Source organism: Nicrophorus vespilloides, unplaced genomic scaffold, assembly GCF_001412225.1.
Source record: "Nicrophorus vespilloides isolate i.1.1-1 unplaced genomic scaffold, Nicve_v1.0, whole genome shotgun sequence".
NCBI lineage: Eukaryota > Metazoa > Arthropoda > Insecta > Coleoptera > Silphidae > Nicrophorus > Nicrophorus vespilloides.
The window spans coordinates 31,991-52,301 of NW_017097839.1; the positions used below are offsets into that span (position 1 = coordinate 31,991).

General features: G+C 39.8%; 1 protein-coding gene across 10 annotated transcripts; it reads right to left on the bottom strand.

The window, feature by feature from the left end:
- Positions 1-124: 124 nt before the first annotated feature.
- LOC108561127 (arginine-glutamic acid dipeptide repeats protein) lies at positions 125-19,070 on the bottom strand. Of its 10 annotated transcripts, none has more exons than XM_017918929.1 (14): positions 18,658-19,070; positions 10,031-10,581; positions 8,059-8,301; positions 7,780-7,959; positions 7,544-7,691; positions 6,213-6,377; positions 3,480-6,115; positions 2,694-3,412; positions 2,282-2,628; positions 1,537-2,033; positions 1,335-1,482; positions 1,134-1,258; positions 814-914; positions 125-435 (listed from the first exon to the last, which is right to left on the bottom strand). In XM_017918929.1, the coding sequence occupies exons 2-14, from the start codon at positions 10,073-10,075 to the stop codon at positions 372-374; spliced, it is 5,418 nt and encodes a 1,805-aa protein (XP_017774418.1). In that variant the 5' UTR covers positions 10,076-10,581; positions 18,658-19,070; the 3' UTR covers positions 125-371. The 10 variants fall into 10 exon arrangements, with proteins under 10 accessions (XP_017774418.1, XP_017774420.1, XP_017774417.1 ...); XM_017918931.1 differs by having other exon boundaries at positions 7,568-7,691; positions 10,016-10,581; XM_017918928.1 differs by having other exon boundaries at positions 1,341-1,482; positions 2,288-2,628; positions 10,016-10,581.
- Between the last annotated feature and the right edge of the window lie 1,241 nt (positions 19,071-20,311).

Here is a 20,311-nt window from a genome sequence, read left to right on the forward strand (position 1 = left end):
ATTTTTACGTTAAAAACTATTAATGACTTTAAATCCCATGCTTTTATGTACATCGGGTGATCTCTTTTGTTGATTTTTTTGTCTTTTCGTGTATACGTTTACATATGTGTATATATATATATAATATAATATAATATATAAGTAAATTATTTACTATGTACAAAGTCCAGCGCGCAATGTTGTTGTTTTCTTGAGAGGATTGGTTGTCCCCTGCGCTCCCATATTATTAATAAATACTTTACGCCTACTGCTTTATCCCTAAACTCTCTCTTTCATCCTAAGACTAACTTAATTTGTGCCGTCGCTAATCCTCTCGTCATCCCTTCAAATTATTTGGATGCGTCGAGTCGCGATGGTTGGTTGCTGCATCTTCAAGGCCTCGACACTCTCGCCGCCTCCTCCAGTGCTCTCACCTTCATCTCGCGGTCCCTTTGTCTGTAAATCATTAAACAAAAACACGAATAGACAACACACACACACGACGCAGACGGCTCGATCTCTCTCTCTGTCTGTCTCTTCTATCTATCTAATTTTCACCAAAAACTACGTCAATATTCTTTTGTCTTCTAATTTGTATCTTTCTTTTTTTTTTGGTAAACAGCCCAAGCGCTCTCGTCACCTTAAGACGTCTTCGGGTTTAAGCTCTTAAGGGTTTTGTTTTTATAGAAAAGAGAACATTCGCGGTGCCATTCCTCTAAAGAAACAATTACAAAACAAATGAAATATATGATGAATATCGAATGCAAAACTATCCACAAGTTTATATGGAAGACTTGTGGAGAGTTTGCATGTAAATATTTCGGTTGGACTTACCGCAGGTACTCTTCGTGTTGCGCCACGATTGAAGGATGATGTGGCTGGAATCGCTCGCGCTCCATCAAAATCTGCCTCTGTAATTGTTCATATGTCGCAGCCTAATTAGAAAGACAATACGAAAAATTTTCGGTACAATAAATTTATACCAAAAAAAGTACATGGTTATATATATGTAGATAATTCAATGCAAGAGGCGATTAATATCATGGAAAAAGATACTGAAGGTAATACCTTTATAAATTTTCGATATTAGAAGCCTCATGTGTTAGGTGTTAGTAGTTTTTGTATTCTTGTATAAAAATCGATTTTTTTCTTACCGCTCTTACCTGATGGGCAAGCTGATCAGCATAAGGTCTACCCAACAGTTCCGGATGATGTAATCCCATCGGCCCTTCCCTGCCCGGGATCATACCTGGACGAGGATAACCTGGTGCTCCAGAAGCTGAAACGAGAAGAGGATGAGTTTTAGATGTTCTGGGTTAATCGTTAATTCCGATCAGAATTAGAGCCCCACTGACGTTTACCTGGCAGGGGGAATCCCGCGGCTGCGGCTTCCTGCTGCGCCTGCTGCTGTTGCGGATGCAGGTGTAGGTGTGTGTGGGCGTGCGTGTGGGCATGAGTGTGTGCATGGTACTCCGGAGAAATCCCAGCCATTTGTAGACGAACCTGTTGACCGTGTGGATTAAACTTGTGCAAGCCGAAGAGAACATTACCAATTACCATTGGATCTGTGGCAAGAGCCAATCGTTCCGCCTCCAGTTGTGCCGCGTGCGCTGGATGGTGCGGATGTCCAGGCGGTGCACCGGGCGGTCCTTGAGGTCCGGGAGGCGGTGGAATTCCGAGTCTGTCCAACCTCTCTCTCTCCAACTGGCTGAGCTGTGCGCTACCACCAGCTCCCGGATAGAATGCTAAATGATGTAGTGGCATGCCAGGTCCGCCGGGACCAGCAAGACCCGCGGCATAACGTCGTTGGAACTCCAACCAGTGCGGGTCCATGGGGTTTGAGGGCGCCCTCATTCCGCTCTTCATGATCTCCTCCTTGAGACGATCGTTCAATTCGCGCTCTCTCAGCTCGCGGATCTCCCTCTCGCGTTTCTCGCGCTCCAGATGCTCGAGCTCAATGCGCTCTCTTGCACCAGGTCCATACATATTATTCAACTGGTATTGAATCATCGGATCTATACAATGGGGTGGCATCAAAGACCTTGGCATGTGACCTAAAGAAAGCGCAAAAAAACAGTAATAAATACAACATACATTCAATTAAAATCATTCAGTTTTAGTCGTTGTTAATATGATGATCGATGAATGAATTAAACCAATGGTCAAACACCTACATTTTCAGGCAAACACAAACAACCATATTACAATAGCGAGAAAACAGTAATAATATTGAATGTAAACCTGAATCGGTTTCCGACCACTGAGAATTAAGTAATATTAGAATGAATGATGTGCCCTTTACCTTTACCTGGACTGAAGCCAGCGTGTGGTCTCGCATATTCAGAAAGCTGCCTAAGGGCTGGGGTGTCGTTGAATCCCGGACGCGGAAAACGCTCGTAAGGGGCGGTAACTGTTTCCAAGGGTCCACGTGAAGGCGGCTTCACGTCCGGCTTATCGGGAGTAGCAATCTTTCTTGCCTGTTGTTGCTGCTGCTGTTGAGCTCTGTCGCGCTCCTCGCGCTCTTTCTCCGCCTGCTTCCTTAATCTCTCTTCCCGTTTCCTGGCGAGCTTAGAGTCAGGAACAGGCTTGAACGTCAAATCCGTGCGTGTACACGAATTGTAATCGCCACGATTCCAGTGCCGCAAAAATCTGAAAAACAGAAAATAAAGTAAATTAACATAAATCAACGAATAATGAAAATTTTAAAATTATACATTGCGCTCTGGCTTCGATGGCATTCGGAATCCTCGATGCGTGGTTCCGGCGAGGGTCCGCGCGGTGGTCCAAGCGGACTAGTCTGACCCTCGTCTTCAGGGATGGGTTCAGGTTCCGGTTCGATTTTAACCTCCTCAATTTTAGGTATAATCGGGGATGGATTCGGTGGATGCATTTGTTGCTGCTGTTGTTGATGCTGCTGTTGTTGTTGCTGCTGCTGCTGCATGTTCGCGGCTGCCTGAGCGGCGTGTGCCCGTAAAGCTTCCAAGGAAGAGTTGGCCATAGACGGAGGCCCAAGTTGCGGATGATGACCAAGGCTTGGAGGTTGAATCATCAAGTGATGAGGATTCGCTTGAGGTGTCTGCGGTTGGGGTTGCGAGGGTGGCTTATGAACATGACGCATGTTGAGCAGTTGGTTTCCGGGCGACAATCGCTCGTGATGATGGATATGTTGATGAGTGTGCTGGTGGTTCGACGATGACGAGTGATTTAAGCTAGCAGTAGTCGTCGTCTGCGAGACGGCAGCGTTGTGCGGCGAGGCAGTCCTCACCATCGTTTTCTGGTTGACTTTGTGTTGTACACTTTGACTAGAACTCGAACTTGTCGAGTGGGATATTGTAATTGAATGGTTACTGCCGCCACCATAGCTGTGCTTCTCGGTGCTCTGATGCACCGCGCTGTGATGCGAAGTGCTCTGCTGGTGCGTCATCGTCGTCTCCTGCAATAAATAATAATAATAGAAATGAGTATCGAATAAACTGTCTACAAAATAAAGGTATACTCACTTGAGTTGCATGTCTTTCCAAGCCGTGCTCGTCGGGTTCTCGGATTTCCCTGCGCGTGGTTAGACTGGAAGTAGAACTCGTGTTGTGGCTAGCCAACATTGTGGTGCTCGTCTCGATCGTAGGTTTGATCGGATCGTTCCTCGCACTGCTCGTAGGCGGCGGTATCGCGTGCGGTTGAGCCATCGCGTATGGAGAGTATGGATATCCAAAGTATCCATAAGGATGGAACTGGTGCATCGCGTGTGCGAAGAGCGATGGATGCATGATGGCGTGGGGAGGCGGAGGCATTGGTCCGCCATAAGGATGGCCAGGTTGAGGTTGCTGCATTGAAGACGACGGATGTCCCGTGGATCCAATAGATGAAGTCGGGCTGATTAGATTGACAGCCGAATGATTGGACATGGGTTGAGGTGAATTTGTACCCAGCTGACGAAGAGGCGGCGTTTGAGATACATTGATTATGGGTGTGGGCGTGCTACTCGTCGTCTTCGGGGTATGACTCTTCTCAGGAGGCGGTTGACTGGGACTAGCACTTGGCGGCGGCAAAGACACTGACGGCACAAACTCTGGTTCCTTCTTTATTGCATCGATATTGGGTCCGGACGGAGGGCGTTCGTTCAACGTTTGATTCACAGCGTTCTGCAGACTGAATCCAGGCACTTTAACATCCTTCAAACTTTGCAGAGGATTAGGAATACTCGGCGGTCCAAAAGCACCTGAAGAAACAGGCACTGGTGGCACGTTGACAGACGTAGCCAAAAGGGGAACTCCGAATGGCTGAGGCTGCATCTGTTGTTGTTGCTGCTGTGACAGGGACTGCGACTGCGGCGGTGGCAACGGCAACGGCAATGACAACGGCAGTGGTTCCGAGATTTCCTGCTTGATCTTTAGGTTCTGCGGCTCATTTTGACTCGGGGGTTTCTCTCGTGGCGAATGCTGATTATAGTTTGGCATAAAACCGTAGTGGTTCATTGGTGGATTACCCCCGATCGTTACCAAATTGCTCGATTGCATCAAGCTGGGCAGCGGTGGTTGCCCGATTGGTGGCACATTTAGATTCAAATCCGACGGAGGTCTATCCAACCTTTCCGGCCTATCCAATCTTTCTGGTCTATCCATCTGTTGCTGTAGTTGCTGCTGCTGCTGCTGCTGCTGTTGTTGCTGCTGTTGCTGCTGCTGTTGCTGTTGTTGTTGCTGTTGTTGTTGCTGATGTTGTTGCTGCTGCTGTTGTTGCTGTTTCTCTCTCTGTTTCTCCTCCTCGTAATGCGCCATAGGAATTACCGTAGGTATATTGAGCGGCTGAGAAATCTGCGGGTACATTTCCTGTCGATTCGTCAACTCCATCGGTTCGTCCCTGGGTTCAACCTTTATCGCGTGGTTATTCAATTCCTTGGGGAACGAGTACGGCTCTGTTTTACCTGGTTCCTTCACAAATTGTGGATTCACCGTCAGTATCTGTTCTTTGGGTCTTTCGATCATGCTGTCCTTAAGGTTAAGAGGATGATTCGGGGGAAGATGATTCAGCGGCGTATCTTTCATGCCGAACTCCTTGAGGTTGGGCACAAAGATATTGGGTTCCTTGTAGTCGTCCTTTGCGTTCAAATTCAGGGCCTCGCTGCTATCATTCTCCTCCTTAACGATCACCTTATCCATAGTTATTTTTGGTATTATCAACTCAGTTTTGAACTTCTCCGGTTCCTTAACCTCCTTCATCATCATCTCCTTCATTGGTTCATCCTTAATAATCTCCTCGACTTTCACCTCTTGCTTCACGGGTGGCTCCTTTTTGATCTCAGCATACTTGAGATTCTCCGTTCCGAATTTCAGATCGGAAGTAAGGTCTAGATTTCGTTTGATCAAATTCTTGCGCTCGTTGAGATCATCCGGCAGTCGGATGGATACGTTGAGCGGCATTGTTTCGGCTGGAAGCGGTATCGCAGTCGTTATCACTGGAACCGATGGGGTGACTGCTGTAGTCGCAGCTATTATAGGCTTTTCAGAGGTGTCCATCATCTCGACTTTAGCAATCTTCGGTTCCGGTGTGCTGGGCGTTATCGTTGCGACATTGGTCACGACAGCTGCTGACGTTGTGGTGGGTGTAGACACCGGGGTCGGTACATCAGGCACTTCGGTTTCCGTTTCCGCGTTGTCCACCTCATCATTTATCGAACCCGAATCGGTGGTAATACTCGAGGGGCTCTCGGCCCTCTCCCGCTTCTTCTTAAACATACCCAAGTCCTTTTCCTCGGTCTCCTCGATATCGCACTTATCCTGCGGCCGCTTCCGACTTTTCGAAGGCGTTTCCTTCTCTTTACCCTTCTTCTTGTTCGGCGTTCCGCTGCTCTTCTCCATCGGACTGTTCGTCTGTTTCACAGGAGTCTTTGGCTCCGGAGTCTCGGTTCCGCGCTTCGGCCTTGCCCGATTATTGGTCTGCTCCTTGGCAGCCTTGTTCCTTGTTCGCATCCTTTGCGGACTAGCGTCCGGACTATCCACATCCTTCGAATCCTTGCACTCCTTCGACTCCTTAATTGCAGGCGTCGAAATCGGTGGCAACTCGTTGGTCTTCTTCAAATGTGTCCTACAGTCGTAACACAGAATTAAATGATCCTTTCCACCTGGCGCCCAATCGCGCGAATCTAATAATGCGAAGAGAGAGAGAAAAAAAAAGAAGGAAAACAAAGTCAACGATTAGCAAATGGTGCGGTGATGTAAATAGAAGGAGTATTGAATTACTGGTGGTGAAACAGTGGGAACATCTGTACTGGGCCTCGCGGCTATCACTATCATCCTCGGAATCATTGTCGTCTTCCGTGACGGAACTCGTTTCGCCGGGCTCCTTGCCAGGCTGCGGAGAGGGTCGGCTTTCCGTTTCCGTCGGGGTACTATTATTGCCGCGACCTAAATATAATTGCACACGTTAGTTCCTTCGATTCGCTAGAGCCAAGCTCGTATATATTATATCAGAAACAAACAAACAAAAAAACTACACAACGACATCATTGTAGAAGAACGAAAAGAATCAAATAAATATAAAATCATGAATTCATAAGAAACAACGAGTGATGCGCAAGCGGATGTTACGTGAATCGTGATACACTATTAAAAACCACAAAGAAATATAATGGACTAGTTTCGATTAATGCAATGTCTCGAGCCACATTTCTTTTTTTTTATTCCGAGCGACGGTTTTCATTCTCCCATATACCTTTAACATCAGGATACACATAAAAGTTATATATTTTTTTTAAGGATATTTCATAACCACACCATAATGTATTTCAAGTGTTTTGTACGCGCTACTACAGCGTATTTTATCGACAGGTATCAAATCAAAATTTATCATATCAACGAAAGTTGAAATACAATTTTATGAAAGTTATCAGGGTTGCTATGGCATTCCATCATAATACTAAAGTCCAGTATAAATCATATCTAGAAGATAGTTAAATACCGGACTTCAGAATTTAATACATGTTCAAATTTTAATACTACTATGAGCTTGTTTTCAACCGTAAATGAGAAAATAATCAAATCTTGGTTGAAAACTAGATGACAGTTGTATGCTAAATCAATGTAAAGGTGTAAAGATAATTAGAGTATGATTGTAGGAAGCCAAAAATCAGGGAATTTCGAACAATCATTGGTAGGTATTAGGTATTAATTAATCATTGCAGACCTAGAGCAAAGCACCCAAGTTAAAGTTAATATGTGTGGCCGTGTGTGATGAAAGTTATGAAAGTCAAATTTATTTGTGGTTCACCGAACGTGGAGCGATCACAGAAGGGCTAAAGTCAATTTCCGAGGCTTACAATTTGACTTGAATCCACCTGAAACGCTACGCACATTTTTGTTTTAAAAAAAGTAAGATGATGAATCGTTGAAAAAAAAATAATAATAATAAAAAAAAAAGAAATTAAATGCATGCAATACTTATCCCATAAGCGTGTGTAAGCGAGAAAACCAAAAAGCGTTTGTGTGAATGAATTGAAAATAAAAAAACATAAAAATCAAATCAAAAGAAAACGTTTTTTGAAAGCCTATGGAACAGTTAAAACTATAGTCACCTGAAGTAGGTGGTGTATTATTACCCCCTCTACTATTTCTAGTATTTCTAATTCGCCGGAGCGATCCCTGTCTTCGCCTTCGGTGCGGCCTGTTATTGTTCGCGCCCGGTGTCTTCTTCCAAAGGTAGTAAAACTCCACCAGCTCCGGCTGCAAAGAACGATTAGTGGCAGAGGTTTAGTCATCGTTGTTGTCGTCGTCGCGATGAATGGATGTGTGATTGTGGGGCTGATCTTACCGTGTTCCTGTGTGGAAGCAGATCCTTCCTGATTCGAAAGAAATTCTTCCCGAACTGCCTCAAGCCTTTGACGAAACGTTTGGTCTCCTCCTCACTCCATTTCTGATGGATACCCTTCGCCACCGGACACTTGACCAGTGATTGAAGGGCACGGCCGTGATCATAATCGGAGTCGTGAAGCTGCAAGCAGTAATCAACATCTTAGTCATCCAGCACAGATTCTTCACAGGTTCTTTCAGCATCTCTTGCCCTGTGTGTATGTGTGTGCAGCAAACTTACGACATCCAACGCGTTAATGGTGGTATCGTCCCTCGAAGCTGCGTTCGCTCCGTCCTCTGGACAACCTCCGTCGCACATGCCAGCAAATGCAGCCATCGAACGTGCAGCCCTAAGATACATTAGCAAATCGGTGTCTAAGGTCATAGCTGGTATCCATCGGAGCTCCTCTCTTGTCCTGCTGTGCTCCGGATCAGGCGGCAACTGATCGGGCGGTATTCCCGGCCTATAATCTGGTAACCGAGCCTGCATATCGACATCAATTAACAAAAGTGCTTACAAACCGAGATTCGCCAAAGACTAAACGATAAAAGCCAACTACTACACATGTCTTTTTTTAATTTCTCTCTCTTAGTACTAGAATGTTAGTTTTTAATGGGTGAGTTACGTCTGTAGTATGTTAGTATGGTAACTAGTCTCTCTCTTTCAGAGTTCACCATCATGCGAAGTACTCTTTTCACATATGTAATATCTTACGAGTATTGTATCTCAAAAGTAAAATACGTTTATAGTCGTGCAGTCTGCCCAATTACGAGATAATACAAGTCATGCCAATTGTTCGAAAATAATAATAATTAAAAGAAAAGAAAAGGAAAGAAGGAAGAGAGAAGAGTAAAATAAAATACGAATTTTGAAGTTATAAATTTGGGAAAGAAATAAAGGAGATTTCATGGAGTATACAAATAATTGAAAAAAAAAATCAATCAAAACCAACATCATCGAAGTACATCATCAAATCCAGCCAATTTATTTACGTACATACACGTATATAATTAACGAGGCTCGCTGTAACTGCATAAATTCATGTACATACGCGCGCGTATGTCAGAGACATGTGGGTTAATTTGTTTATTCGATAAATTACGAGTTAATTTAGTTTGTTCGCTCCGTGATTTTTACGAGGCAATAAATTTAATTGACCAATAAAACGCGAGTTGAAAATTTCACTCAAAGGACGGAAGAATTTCAAAACGAAAAATAACACGCTGATGATGATATTATTATTATATACTGAATTCAACGAATAAAGATTGAAACGCATCCATTAGTTGGAATGCGCCTGAATACGCGGAAAACCGTTAGATCAACAACAAAATCATTACGAAAATGTCAAGGTGGTAGAGACAGCGAAAATAAGGAACAAACCAGCAACCAACAAACAATATCAGGAATATTTACATAACAAAACGTCGTGTTGTTGCGTGCGTCACCGCATGGGAAGCGCGGATTAAGGGGGATTTGACAACCCTTAAAGTCCGAACGAAATTCGAAACGCGACGTTCATTATCTGCTTACGTCGTTCGCTAATTACGCTCAGTATTAATGAGCGCTTAAGTGCATTCATAATACTGTAATGAATACATTCGTAGCGAATACTATTAACGATCGTTTAAGTGCGTTCCGATTAATTGATAATGCCGCATTCGTAATGCACTAATCTAAATTCTAAATTCTTTTTAACTAGACTTATTTCTGAAATCTAGACAATTATTTGCATTACGCGCGTGCTCCGCAGCCGGACGGGGATTAAGTATCAATCATAAATAAACTCTGCGGGAGAAGGAAAGATTTGTTAGATTTGGATGAAGTCCAAAGAAACATAAACGTCAGCTGAAGAGTATTCGTGGAAGATTCGTTATTGAGATTTTGCAATTCTACGAATTGAAAAACCGACCTCCTCCCCGCACACACACAAGGTTGAAGCCTATTTTTTTTACAAAAACCATAAGCTAATCCACTTTCGAGGAAGAAAATCAACCTCTGTTTTTGTTGTACCTTAAATGTTAATGTACTTCGACTGTGTTAATATTTTGTAGTACCCTTATTTCTGGAGGTAGTTCAGGATGTTGGTAGAAGAAGATAGTAAACAGATAGAATAGAGTAAGAGAGAATAAACGAAAAATAAAAATCAATTTTGATAAATGTTACCGTCTTTGTGTTTTGCGTCATGAGTACGTACATAAATGTCCTTTACCTGGTTGTTGGGACCAACCCTAATTTCACCTTGCGTCTGAGCCATTTTCGTTTCCTTCACTTTATGCGTACTTCTCTATTGTCTTTCTTTCTTTTATAACGTGTATATATATATGCTTGTGTTGTTTGTCTCTGTGTTTGCTAGCTAGGCTTTGTTTGTTTGGTTCTAGCTTTATCTTCCCGCCGTCGGTTTACTATTTGTGTGTATGTCTGTCTCTCTGTGCGTGCCTCCTCTTCAGTTTCCTCTCTGACGCTCCTCCGAAGCACTACCGTTTCAAAAAACCGAGAGAGTCGGAGTGAGATAGAGTATGTGAAAACATAGGGAAGAGGGCAGAGGATGCACCGTTTTCTCTCTTACACACACACACTTTTTTTCGGAGTGAAAAAAAGGGCGCGGGCAGTGGTGTGCTAGAGCGAGTTAGAGATAGAGAGTGAGGAGCCCTCTTCTCTTGCCGCCGGCCACCGCCGCACACACACAATACTTCTTTCTCTAATCCCTCAACGTGGAAGGTCCGCGCACAGGCCCTTTACTTATCTATAAACTCGCACCATCTGAAAAAGAAAGCACACCAACAAAACTTTAGAATTAGATATTCCAGGCACGGCACAGTTTTATATTACGAATTCATTAGGGACCATAAACGAACGGTCGAACGAACGAACGTACAATTGATATATTCCGAAGAAAAGCGACGAGCAAATTACTCGACCGCTCTAAACATTTAAATACACATTTCACAAGAAACTTTTCAACTTACAGAAACTACATCAAACTAATAACATACACAACATCAGCGAGCTCAATCACGTAAACGCAAAGTATATACATAAACAAAATTCGGCGTCCAATTATTATTATTTCTCTCTCACTCCTCACTATTACACCATCAAATGTAAATTCAATCTAAATACAAAACAGAGAATACAATAAATTGCCAAAAAACCATAAAAATAAATAATACATAAACAAATCAAGGAGATAACTACAAACATCAATATTTGTTCAACACGCTATGTAAATCTTTTCACCTCTGGGTAAACCATCATTAGTAACCAAGATGCAACAATCAGAAATAAACCCAGGAAGTGAATGACACATCCTCAACCACAACTTAACAATATTCCTCTTTAACAAATCACAAATTTCTGTAAAAAATAATTGTAACAGTTGCGTTTATCAAGGAAACTCGTTATATAACTTACATTCTTTTGTTATCTTTAAGACATTCGCGATTTCGTATACAAATTTGCACGTTTTAAAAAAAAATAATTATCGTAATAAGTTACGTAAATTCGCATTTAATTTATTATATCAAAATCTAGAGACTCACCTTAGTTGTTTTTTTTTTAAATTAATTTTTGTGTACATATATAGAGAATTAAACCTGAACTCGTTTGTAGTTAACAGTGTTAAATTGAAGTTTTTAAAAGCGTGCGATTATTTGCGCCGCAAGAAACTGGTTTTGAGCGTTCGGAAATAAAAGAATATCCACTTCAACAAATACAAAAAAAAAATCCGAAGAAAGTCGCGCAAGGGTAATTATCTTCAGATATTTAATGGGTCATTACATATATTATCAAATAATTAAAAGAACAAGATTCTTAATGAAGCTTAAATATTATTTTTTTGTTGTTGTTGTTAATATTGAACAAATGCGTACACTTTCAAGTTAAAAATGTAAATAAATTCAAATAATTATGCATTTCTATTTCGAGCACGTTAATTAACGTCATTTATTTTCGTTATCGACTGTTTTCTCTTTAATTCAACCAATCGTTAATTACTTGGAATATTTCAAAATAATGAAGTTAATCATACTTCTTTTCGATTTGCGCAAACGTTACGAGTCTTCTTGATGATGATGATGAACATCTTTATGTTAATTAATTTTCGGTATCCAATTTACTTAATTTCAACAATCTTGGAAAAAAAAAATGTAAAAATATTTAACTTAATATTAATATGAGATTTTCATTGAATTGATTACGAAGTTTGCGCAAACTTTACGAGAATTGAGATCACTTGTCGGAGACGATCACCTGTGCGTCTTCGTTCGTATCTTAATGACAACAGCCTCGCAGGAAGTGACGTAATTAATGAGAACGTACGCGGGTAATTTGTCCCGTTTAATTGCGCAACACGGAGTCTCTCTCTCTCTCGTTAATAATAATAACGACGATGATGATGATAAGCGCGAGTGAAACAAGAGAGGAGATACAAAACAATGCGCCCAGTTATGTCATCGGCACGTTTAACTCGAGCAATAATTACTCCTTCGTTCAGAAAATTGATGCATACATACACGTTCATCGCAAATTACACCCATATTATTATGCATTAATATACATCGGTTAATTCCAATGGGATTTCGACGTTCTCTCCTATTTCACCGTATTCGAAGCGCAAAACATGTAACGTCGTCTGAACGTGTTTCGTCGCGTGCAGCACAAAAATTACCCCGTTTGCGCAAATTTCTTGACGAGGAAAAAAAAAACGTTTTCCGCGTTACGTACACAAGCAGCAGCAACAACAACAACGACGTAACAGTTCTTCGTTTCATTGAATTGCGCAACATCATTCGGACCGGAACTTCGAAACCCGCTTTATTTTTAACGCTCAATTAATCCGAAGCATTAGATACAAGGATAACATTCACACTTAATCAATTAACCGGTTAACTTCCAATCTTAACCATTAACATTGACAACTTAATCTTGATTGATGCATCAAGATTAGATTAAGCGCATCTGAAAGTACAATTAACAATTCCATTTAACAAATATACTGTAATATACATCAAATTACAAATTTCTGTTAATTAAATTTGCGCAAATCTCCATTAATACTTGTCGAGTAAATCGCTGTCTTTCAACAAGTTAATATCGCATTACAGATGATGATGAATATTTACAACTTACAACTTAAGTTCTGTAATATGCATGAAATTGTAAATACAATTGTAGTCATTTTCAGTTAAGTAAATTTGCGAAACTTGTCATCAACACTTGTCAAAGTTAAATTAGGCGTTTTAACAAGTTGGTATCGCTTTACTGATGCGAATTTACAACTTAATCTCAGGTTAACGGCAAAATCGGAAATTGTAATCGTATGAATAAGTATTAATCGCAGCTTCCACTATTTATTTTTATTGGTTGCATAATCCGGTTGTGTATGTGCTGCATATGTCGGTATATCAGCATCAATCGTTTTCAGGGGGGAGAGAGAGTTGGAGGTAGGTACGTGATCGTTCACGGCTCTTCACCCCAATTGAAAAGGGTGCAACTTAGCGACAAGGGCGAGCGAGAAACAGTGATGGAGATAGAGAGGAGCGCGCGGAACGTTACGTAATAAAATGGATGCGATGTGGTCTCGTAACAAAGGATAACATCTGCTCCCAGGGCGTATCCGATGCGAGTCGACACGCGCGCTCCACGAAATTGCCAAAAAAAAAAATCTCTCACATATAGTTTTTCCCCTTTTTTTGTTCCATCTGGTTATACTAATAACACTGTCACGTTTTTCGTTTCCAAGCACATTACATGCTCCATTACGGGATGATCATTTTTGTTTTTTTAAATGAAACCACGAAGAATCAAGATTTCCTTAACTTTTCAATTACGTGTTGATTAAGAAACTAATCTTACGTAATTATTACATTAGGAATATTCAATTTTTAATGAAGGCGCACGAACTTTTCCTAACTTTCAAACAATTAGCAAAACTTGATGAATCCACAAATTAATTAGAATTCGTGATAATATTAAGTGGTTAAGCATCAAGCAAATAATACATATAGCAATTTGTTAAAAACGTTGGGATATAAAACAAGTATGCATTTTTCTGGTTTTTAAAGACACGAAGGTCATTATTTAGGAAGATATAATCTAGAGTCGTAATGTTATGAGAAGGTGGAAGGTAGTTAGCTACAGGGAAATAAATCAATTAGTTAGATTCGATGAAGTTGTGTGTACATGACAAACCTTAAGAATGGCGGATAAGTTTCGGAGTTAAAGTTAAACGTTCCGTGCTTCGAGCCGAAACTAGCGGAGCTTAGTATTGTGGAAAAATCAATAAAGATTCCCCCTCGAGCACGCAAGGGTGTCCTTTTCTCTCTCTCTCTCTCTCTATATGTATATATGTATTCCTCCTTCACCACCGCACCGCCGCGACTGAGTCAAGCTGAATCCGAACACAAAGAACGGAACCGGAAAACATGTAAGAAATCTCGCGAAATTCCCATACAATTATCGCGGATTAGTAAATGTACGCGTGGAAATAATAAGTAAAGGATGAATTGAGTCGTTTCGTCGCGAGAGTTTCCTGTCGTCGCAGCTTTCAGCTGTAGCAAATAAAAAGCTTCGCCAAACAAAATCGAGATTACTTGGCTTCACTTCAGAGCCATTTATCACGGGCGACATAATCCGCAGCGGACAGAAAAAGCAGACTTCCGAAATGAAATATTTATAAGGTGAATCCGTCACGAATGCGGATGGAGTGTTTGTACGAGGATTGAGAGGATGTAGATGATGGGTATGAGGAGGAAGAGGCGACCCCTCTGATTCCGCAAACGCAAGAGTCTATTATCGCCGCGTCGGAGGAGACATGTGGCGACCCCAGTTTAAGCACGGGCACATCATTAATACCCACCCCGAACAAAAAGAAAAGAAACGAAAATAATAATAAGTAAACTATAAAACTGTGTGTTTTGTGCGCTTATATGCGTGTCGTGGGGTTCATGCTCGACGTCCGTGTAATTGCCTCGGCAATAACAATTATAACGGTCCCGGAAAAGTAATAGAAAAGCTTACAAACTACCAATAAAAAGAAACAACGCACGACTACAACTGACAACTAACTCGCTTACTGACGCATAGACCAAGTCTTTAGATGTAATCATTATACTGCGATGATGATGAAAGGACACCTTAAGAGAGATCTCTGCTTGATTTACAAATTTTCGAACATGATCTCATCTACAAGTTGTAAACTTTACGACATCATGTGTAATATGATAACGACGAGCTAAAAATCACTGCAAAAGTTTGATAAGTCCGAGTAAATATTTGAGAACACAATAATACTTAATATTCTCGATTAATATTTGGTAGGCTTAACTACTTACAGAACACACAAAATAATAACACTTACTTAATCATTTGTCGATATTTACTTACGATAACATCTATTTTCCTATAAACATTTAATTTACTTTATATCAGTTGAACGACAATGATCGCAAAAACTGTTTATATCCATAATTGCAAATTTTTATAATCTTGATTTTAAAAACAGAGCTAAATTCTGGGCTCTCAACTTAAAGTATTCACGGTTCGAATGCCAGAAGAAAAAAAAAATTAACGAGAGGTGAACCATGCAATTTAGATGCAAATTGAAAACCTTGGTAGAAAAATCTCACTATTTAATCTATACTGGTTTGTAAACAAAACTGCTTAAGTCGGCTTAATTAATGAAATATTCAGCTGAATCCCGAAAACGGATGTTACAGCATCCGGCCGAAATACTTCTAGTGTTTGCACTTTCTTAAAGGTTGTTTATTTTCGTAAATGGATAACCACAACACGAGGGGATCTTTCACTTCGAAATGATTTACTACAGCAAAGAGTTCTTTCATTATTGAAATGATCAAATTAATGTGATTAAAGTAATGTAAAAACTGTTAAATTATTATGCAACAAATCAATGAAATCCGGAAGCTAACGCGCAACGCTTAATAAAATTAACTAATTACTTAGTGGGAATTTCGAAACTCGTTAACGCCGGTTCGCTTTTTTTTTATAGACGTTATATTTCCTTACCGATTTCTATGCCGACTACTACTACCACCAGAGTGCGGATGCACGCGAAGGCTATAAATAGGATTTCGAGCAGCGAGCGAAGAAGAAATTGTCCGTAAAGCCGCTTAATGGCATCGATATACGAGCACGCGCGCAATCCTCTAATTGTTACATAAATCCGAATAACAAATTAACAAATAAACACCCGTTCGCGAATCATCATAATAATAATAATGCAAGTCAGAAAATTCTGACTAATTCGACTGTATTATGCGCTGAAGTGGGGAAGAAGATGAAGAAGGCAAAGGCAAGGCACAATTTATGGGCGCTCCTTTCTTCTTTCTTTCTGCCCGGAGAAAAGGTATTTCCATGGAAGCCACATGCAGCACGGAACAAATGCCACCTTAATCACTGAAATCAACAGTTACAATTACGAGAGGTTCAGGCAGACAAAACCTTTCCCTAACTGTAAACTGTGCACAGCCCCCTTTTTTTTCCTCATTCCTTCTTTTTACAATTCGAAGATTGCCACCCGAATAACGCGAAACTTGCTAATAAAGATACATAAACAAAGAGGTGTTAAAAGATTCGTCAACAATCGCATCAATCGGCGAGAGCGGTAATTGCATTAAAACTGTTTACGTAACTGATTTCGTTAAGCTGACGATAATTGCGAAATCTTAATAATTGCGAATTTCTAATGGACAACAATCCGGTATTTCCATTTGTAGCAAAACGTTAAAACAAATGTTATGTTTAAAATGTACAATGTTTAATATGCAAACCAGGTAATTTCCACAGTCACTTCCACGAATCACGTACAAATTCAAGCACAATTACGCTATATAATAATAATAAAAAAACTCATTAAAATCGTATATAAATCTAATTTTATGTTTTTTTTTTGTTGTTTACCTTTAACAGTAATTACCATAATCAGTTAATTACTTTATAATCAGTTAAACGCATAAAAAGCGCAAACACTCGTAATTCACAATTGATTTGAACTTTGAATTGCATTATTGTTTATCGCAAATCGTAAACATTAATTAACACTTTAACAAAACGATTTCGCAACTATTCAAATAAGAATTGCTGTTGATTTATCTCGCTTTATTTTTATTTTACCACAACAGGAAACAATAACGAAACGTAATGCGGTTGCGATTTATTATCTGGTAAAACCAACCAACTTTATAACAACAACCGCAGCGGAGAATCGCGATAATAAAAATTATTGCTGATCTCATTCGAACAAGAGAAATTTAACGCATACACAAACACAAAAATCTGGATCGAAATTGTTTTTGGCTCTTATCCAGAAAAAAAATAAAATAAAATGATGAGATGAGAAGCAATTAGCAAGGAACGAAAACGTAATTAAAGAACAAACCGGATGAGTAATTTGAATATTTTGTCGAGATTTAGTGGGACCATTTCCGTGCATCAATTAACGGGTCTCTCGGAAAGAAAGAATGAATGAAGGAACTAAAACGAAAAAGTAATTAAGTACAGTATACAAACAGTTTTTTTTCTTTTTTTTGAATTACACTTGGCGAGAAGTGGGTGTCGTTGGGTAATAAACGTTAGCTGCATGATTTTTGGAATCATTTAAATAATGATGTTTGTTCGGAACCAAGAGAAATCAATATTTGATTAGGGCTTCTGGCTATTGTATCAATAAACACCACGAGCAAACATATTCTTAAGTGTTATGTACAGAATAACTTTCTTAAAACTCTTCACGAGAAAGATAATTTCAATATAATAACAAATGTGTAAGAATGGCAAAAATGTTTACGGATTCTTCATATGTGTATTACCATACATTTAAACTTTTCGCATTCGTGAGACAATTACTGACATTATCTTCTTAGCCTTGAAGCTTTAGTTATTGTAACATGGACACGGTATAAACATTTCTTAAATATAAACTTATATTTCTATAATGAGTAAGTTTGTTGTATCCAATTTACAATTTGTTAAGTATAAGAATATAATTGTGCAAACGAAGTCTTATTTGCACGATGCTATTGTATTTGTGGATTAATCAAAATAATGATTAAAAATCAATTTGTTTCGCGTTGTGTTTGTATACAGATCTGTAAATCTTTGCTATTGCTATTGAAAGTGTTGCTGTAAACTGAATGGTAATTGTTGGAACTGATGATGTTATCCGCGCAGATTTCGGTATCACAACGAACAACAAAACAAAGGTTTTCTCTTGAGTAACGGCAACGCTCGTTATAGCCGATCTCTTCGCGTTTGGCACATCGCTGACATTTGTTTATAACTGGCAGGCCGCGTTCCGTGCAATTACCGGCCATAAAGATTATTTATTTATCGCGTCGTAAATATGGCCAATAAACAACAGTTGAGAATCGATAGAAAGCAAACGGCGGCGGCGGCAATAAAACCGTGCAGCCGCCTCCATCCTGCAAACCCGAGATGCGGCGACAGCTTCTCCCGAAAATACATTAAAATCTGCTTCGTACACGGAATGGCATCCGAAAGAAAGGAAGGCGAACGAATATGTCCATGATGTTGATCATCAGCCGATGATGAGTTGTCTCTTTCTCCTCGAATGATGCGTGCAAATGAGCGAGCGAGAGAGAGAGACGATCGTGCAAAATGTAAATATTTGCATGCGGAACAATTGCCAGAATCCGCTCCTGCACCATCGGAGGAATCGCAACAGCCTTGCATTAAAACAAAACACTTGTGTGTGTGATTGGTGTGGTGTAACTTTCGCGACGTTTCTTTCTTTCATTCTTTCCTCCTGCTTCCTTAAAACTACTGGTATAAACTCTTGGTAAACTTTGGGTAACGTACCTTGTGGATACTATATTATCGGCCGACGTCGCAGTCTTGGACCTCGTCGCCTTAGGAAATCTGCAGGGGATGTTTGTTGCACACATAGGGAGGACAATGCGATGTCGCAGGGAAGAATCTCGTCCTTCCTTCGTTGTTTTCGACAGGGGAACTACACAGGCTGGCCTTCGGCTGGGCAGCATACACACACACAAGAGAGTCAATGCACAATGTTGCTCGTCTTCTGAGAGCACGTTTACTACATGTTCCTAAATAACTGCATCGCCGCAAGCAACTGCAGCAGATTAAAAGCGCACAGCACACACCGTATTCAGTCTACGTTACACCAAAATATTACCGAACACACGGAGGGTCTACTGCGTTCGATTTATCGATCAGTCGGCCATTTTACTCTCCTCCAGTAGCTTCATTCAACTATCCTTCCTTCGGACCAGGGGGACAGGATCGACGATAGTGGTGACATCTGCCGCCGAAGACACACCATCGACATCTGGTGACGAGCCAACGCAACATCTGCAAATTCAAAACGAAATTTGTACCTGCATAATGTTTGAATCTAATCGTTTTATTTCGTACACAAAGGTTCCGGGCTAGTACTAGCTACAAACTACTGACAAATTTCTCCAAGAACATTTAAGGAGATAATTTAGAAACTTGGGTATTCGCATTTGAAACCCAGTATTTTCATCTAAATATAAGCCTGAGATTGAATTACATTTAATTGTATCTCTTTACATACAAATTAAATACAATTAAGTAATAATTTCATCTTTTCCGGGCAAATACTAGGTACAAACTACTGACAAATTTCTCCAAAAACATTTAAGGAGATAATTTAGAAACTTGGGTATTCGCATTTGAAACCCAGTATTTTCATCTAAATATAAACCTGAGATTAAATTACATTTAAATGCATCTCTTTACATACAAACTAAGCACAATTAAGTAATAATTTCATCTTAAGCTCATTAATAAGATTTTAATAGAAATCAGAGATCAATTTAATCATCTTGTTTCTTTTAAACTGATCTCTGATTTCATAATATTTAAAATTAGATCAACTTACATTTCAATGAATCATTTCCAGCCTAAACATAACTTTTTGCATTCCTGAAGTATACAAGATTGTTCTCTTAATGAAGATGTTCTGAAATAATAAAAATACATCAGATATTAAAGATGAAATTTAAATATAAAATGTAGCCATTACCTTTAAGTCTATTAGAAATCACACTTTAACTGTTTCTTCCAATTTGAAAGTAGACTAGATAATTGCAATCACCTGAAACATAAATAGTTAGTAGAGTTCTTGATATATCTTTTACTTCTTTTAAATCAATACTTACATAGAATGGTATAGGAATCAAAAGGTTTTTTTTTTGTAATAAGACTAAATCATACGTTACCAAAACTTTAATTTATAATATGTAATTCATTTAAGCATAAGAAATAATCATATTGATTATTTAATTGTTGAATTCTATTATATCATAGGTGGAAGGACTGGAAGAATCCTGTAAAGAAAATGCATTAGTATGGTGATTCACGTATAAAAGTGCACGTGTTGATTTACCAATAAGTGAATTAGTAAAGTAACATATTACCTCTGATAATCAACTAAAATATCTACAAAATGAAAGAGGTGTGGATGGTG